This window comes from Mus pahari, chromosome 19, assembly GCF_900095145.1.
Source record: "Mus pahari chromosome 19, PAHARI_EIJ_v1.1, whole genome shotgun sequence".
Taxonomy (NCBI): Eukaryota; Metazoa; Chordata; class Mammalia; order Rodentia; family Muridae; genus Mus; species Mus pahari.
In genome coordinates, this window is record NC_034608.1 from 19,984,896 (window position 1) to 19,989,801 (window position 4,906).

The window sequence follows — 4,906 nt, forward strand, 5'->3', positions numbered from 1 at the left end:
AAAAAAAAAAAAGAAAAGAAAAGAAAATCCAAGTGATGTGTATAGGGGGAGGGAGGATCATTCTAGAAGATAACAGAGTGGGCTCAAACAAGAAGAAAGGCTCACAAGGGTTGGCCCTGGAGATGGGTGACTCTGCTACCAGGAGTGTCATGGGCTGGCTGGGACTTGGAGATTCTGGGGGACTAAAGCTGTTTTCCTCATAGATGATGAAGAGCTGGAGGTGGTGACAAGAGGCTGTGCCCACAGCGAAAAGACCAACAGGACCATGAGCTACCGCATGGGCTCCATGATCATCAGCCTGACAGAGACCGTGTGTGCCACAAACCTCTGCAACAGGATCATACCTGGTGAGTCGGCGTCCTCGCCACCCCCAGCCAAAGCCCATCACCACCCCGATTCTATCCCCAGACCTGCATTACCCCAGCACCAAGTCCGTTCCTCACCCCTGCCCGAATCCATCTCTGGCCCTACCCAAATCTCACCGCTGCCCCCATCAGTGTCCCAAGACATCTCCCATCTCGAAATAGTCAGACACCTAGTGGGTTTTGTTGGTTGAAATGATATAGCCCAGGCTGGCTAGAAAAGAAGATCCTCCTGCCTCAGCTTCCTGAGTGCTGAAGCTGGGGGGTGTGGCTCAATGGTAGAGCCCCTGCCTAGCATGTGTGACATCTTAGTTTTCTTCCCCAGTAACCTTTTTTTAAAAAGATGATTTTTTGACTTGGAAAGTATAGGGAGAGTGTGGAGAGAAAGGAGAAGCTTCCATAAACCTTTTGACTGAGCACTGTGGCTTTAAGCCGCAGTCAGTAGTCGGGCAAGAGGAGGTGAGGAAGGAACTCCACTCCTTGTGTTTTTTCTTCACTGTCTTGTCCTGGATGGACATTGATTATGGATCTGCAGTCCCAGGGTCCTCATGAGGGAAGGGACGGCCTTTCTGCCTGCTTTGTCTTCTTCCTCCGTCCTACCTACTGACAGTCCTGAACTCACTCTGTAGACCAAGCTAACCTCAAACTCACAGAGATCCCATGCCTCCTCCTCCAGTGCTAAGGTTAAAGGTGTATGTCACCACGCCTGGCTTATTTGTTTCTTAGATAACCCTCTCTGGCATCGACCTTCCCGTGTCCCCATGGAATACCTTGAATGCCCAGTTCTCTGTCAACACCTCCTGAGTGCTGGGATTCTAGCCATAGGCTCCCTCAGTGTTGGAGAGAGAACCCAGAGCTCTGTGCATGCGAGGCTAATACTCCACCAACTGAGCTACATCCCTAGACCCTCTTTCCTAATTTTTATATACCCCTCCCACTTCTGTTTTTGACAAATGATTGTGCCTTTAGCAGGGAGGACAGATGAGAGGGGAGCTAGAGGATGTGGAGAAATGGACACGGGTGGGTGATGTAGCCTGCACCCAGTCAGGGGTGTCCACTGAGCTGGGATAGAAGTGTCTTGATGGATTACCTTTGGCAGGGGATAAGAGGAATTCAGTGGCATGGGACCTGCACACCGAGGCTTCTTTTCTGGGCATGATAGAGACTCTTATGTCAGTGCAATGCTTCCGAGGGCGCCGGCTATAAAGCCGGGCAGATGACAGCCAGTGACTTGAGATCTCTGAAGTGCACAAAGCAAAGGCAGGACCTCGGGGCCCTGTGGTCCTTAGAAGAGAGAAGCCAGACACAGAGAGTGTTGCAGGTGTCACGGCTTGCATTCCAACTCACCAGCTCAGCTCTGTAAAAGGCAGACAGAGCCATGAAGAGAGAGTCGTGAGACTTGAAGCAACAGGCTCAGGCTGGGTGGTGGGGTCCCCAGATTTGTAGACAGTTTTCCCTCCAGTTTTTGGCAAGCGTACATGCAGAAAAGTACAACAGGAGCCGAGCTGGAGAGGTGCGGGTAGCCATTTTGAATCCCCTGAGAGCCAGCCAGGAGGTGAAGAACAGATGCTGATCGATAAAAAGGAACAGAAGAAAATAACTTAGAGTTTTGTGTGTGTGTGTGTGTGTGTGTGTGTGTGTTCATGTATATGCACATGTATGTGTCAGTGTTGTTTGTGTATGGTGTCGGTGCAAGAGCATGTGGTGTGTGTATGGTGTGTATGTGTGTGTGTGAGTGCATTGTCTTGGTATGTGTGTGGTGTGTGTATGTGTGTATGTGTGTGTGTGTGTGTGTATGTGTGAGTGCATTGTCTTGGTATGTGTGTGGTGTGTGTATGTCTGTGTGTGCACAAAGAGGCCAGAGGAAGAAAGCAGCTGTTCTACTCTGTCACTCTGCACTTAATTCTATTCAGAGAGGGTCTCACTGAGCCTGAAGCGAGACTGACAGCCAGCCAGTCCAAGGGCTCCTCCCAACACTGCCTACCCAGGCCAGGGATGACAGGACACTGCTCCATGGCTTTTACATTAGTTCTGGGATCAAACTCATGTTTGTCTAGCAAGCACCAAAGAGCTGTAGAGAAAAGAGCTGCAGCCCGGCATGGTGGCACACACCTATGATCCCAGAACTTGAGAGGACAGAATAGAAGGATTTCCATAAGTTGGAGGCCAGCCTGGTCCACCTAGCAGACTCCAGAATGCAGACTGAACCCTAGTCTTTAAAAAAAAAACAAAAAAAAGCTTATGTAACTCATCGTTTGGGAGATGGGAAGTCCACACAGTACAGTGCTAGCTCTTGCCAGAGACTTCCCCATCACACACACATCGGATACCCCCAGTACCCTGTCGCCTCTTGACTGTATTGGTGAGGAAGAACTCAAAATGGGGCACCACAGCTTTGGGATGGCTCAGTGGTTCCGTTTGCTCTTCTAGAAGACCCAGGTTCAGTTCCCAGCACCTACATTAGGCTACTCACAGAAGTCTGTAACTCCAGTTCTGTGTGTGTATTGCCCTCTTCTGGCCATCTCTGGTACTGCATGCACATAGTGCACAGACATACATGCCAGCAAAATATCACACACATAAAATAAAATGAAGGGGAAAAATTAAAAACCGTTTTCTCTCTTGGGAGCCAACTTGGAATCCCTTCCAAAGTTAACTTATTAATTAATCACTTCCAAAAGCAGTGTGTGCAGATAAGCTGGCAGCTTCCTGCCTTAAAGGTGCATCCCCTAACACTCTGCCACACTAAAGACCAATTAAAACATGCGACCCTCGGGGAGACAGACCACACCCAACCATGGCAGAGGCAGATAGAGACTCAGGTGAGTGAAGCCAGGAAAATCAAGAGTCAGGCTGAGTACACAGCCTGAAAGTCAGATACTTGCTCTTAGTACCACAAATGGAAGGTAGGGTCTTGGAAGTCCTAGTTCTGTACCGCTGAGCCACGCCCCAGCCCCTCCCTGGGGGATTCTAGGCAGGGGCTCTACCACTGAGCCACGCCCCCAGCCCCTCCCTGGGGGATTCTAGGCAGGGGCTCTACCACTGAGCCACGCCCCCAGCCCCCTCCCTGGGGGATTCTAGGCAGGGGCTCTACCACTGAGCCACGCCCCCAGCCCCTCCCTGGGGGATTCTAGGCAGGGGCTCTACCACTGAGCCACGCCCCCAGCCCCTCCCTGGGGGATTCTAGGCAGGGGCTCTACCACTGAGCCACGCCCCCAGCCCCTCCCTGGGGGATTCTAGGCAGGGGCTCTACCACTGAACCACGTTCTCAACCCAGTTCCTCTCTAGGAAATCCTCCTGCCTCAGCCTCCCAAGTGCTTTTCTCCACCAAGACTTGTTACATCACTGGTGAGACTTAGGAATGAGTAATTAAATTTTAAAAAGGGACTAAGCAGATTCTTTTTTTTTCTTTTTTTTTGCTTTTTCGAGACAGGGTTTCTCTGTGTAACCCTGGCTGTCCTGGAACTCACTCTGTAGACCAGGCTGGCCTCGAACTCAGAGATCTGCCTGCCTCTGCCTCCTGAGTGCTGGGATTAAAGGCGTGCGCCACCATGCCTGGCTCCTCTAAGCAGATTCTTGAAGGTCACATGACCCGTACTTAGAAGAGCGTCTTGGGAAGAAGTATTTAAAATGGACCCCCACCCCCACCCCGATCTCACCCCCTGCCAAGAGGGGTGGGACAGACAAAGAGGCTGTGCTGGAAATTCCTGTTTTGATTTTTTTTTTTTTTTTTTGAGCCCTCGTCTTCCTGTGTACTCCAGGTAATTCTCAAATGTGCAGTCTTCCAGCCCACGCCACCAAAGTCCAGGGATTACCCGAGGGCACCGCCATGCCTGGAGAAGCCCCGCTTTTGGTTTTCGTGGAAGTTTGTGGGAAGAGGCGGGCTGTGGGCCTTTTAGGCATTTTTCTTTGAATGAGATATATGAGTTGGCTCTGGATGGAGTGATTCACCTAATTGCCTTGAGCCTGCCAGTGGACTGGCTCAGCTCAGACACAGCTCCGATCTCCGGGGTCAGGAAGGAGAGGCCGTGCCAGGCTACAGGGTGGTGTGAGCCAGCGCCTGGGCAAGGGATGACATGGTGTTTCCAGGGAAAAAGCATCCAGTTGGCCTCCGTTAGAAGCTTTGAGCAAAACAAGATTACCATGAATCCATCAAGTGAGGCGTTGACCTTTCAGGTCATCCATCAGTGAGTGATAATTCGTGATTCCAGGTAGACGGTCCCAGAAGTAAAGACAAAGCTAAGACTGAGTTGTTCCATGAGACAGCTGGAGATAAAGAATTCTGGGTTATGGTTACATTGTGAGACTTTGTATCAAAACAGGGGGAGGGACTGCTAATACAACTTAATAGTAGAGCCCCTGCCTAGAGTCCCTAAGTGAAGGGCTGGGGGCGTGGCTCAGTGGTAGAGCCCCTGCCTACAATCCCCCAATGAGGGGCTGGGGGTGTGACTCAGTGGTAGAGCCTCTGCCTAGAATCCCCCACTGAGGGGCTGGGGGCGTGGCTCAGTGGTAGAGCCTCTGCCTAGAATCCCCCACTGAGGGGC

At 51.2% G+C, this 4,906-nt stretch overlaps 1 protein-coding gene across 1 annotated transcript in view; it reads left to right on the forward strand.

Annotated features, from left to right (window-relative positions):
• Positions 1–4,906, forward strand: part of Plaur (plasminogen activator, urokinase receptor) — a 14,641-nt gene that overhangs the window by 4,735 nt on the left and 5,000 nt on the right. Inside the window, exon 3 of the mRNA XM_021219558.1 lies at positions 204–347. Within this exon, the coding sequence (XP_021075217.1) occupies positions 204–347 (144 nt within the window). The remainder of the gene's footprint in view (positions 1–203; positions 348–4,906) is intronic.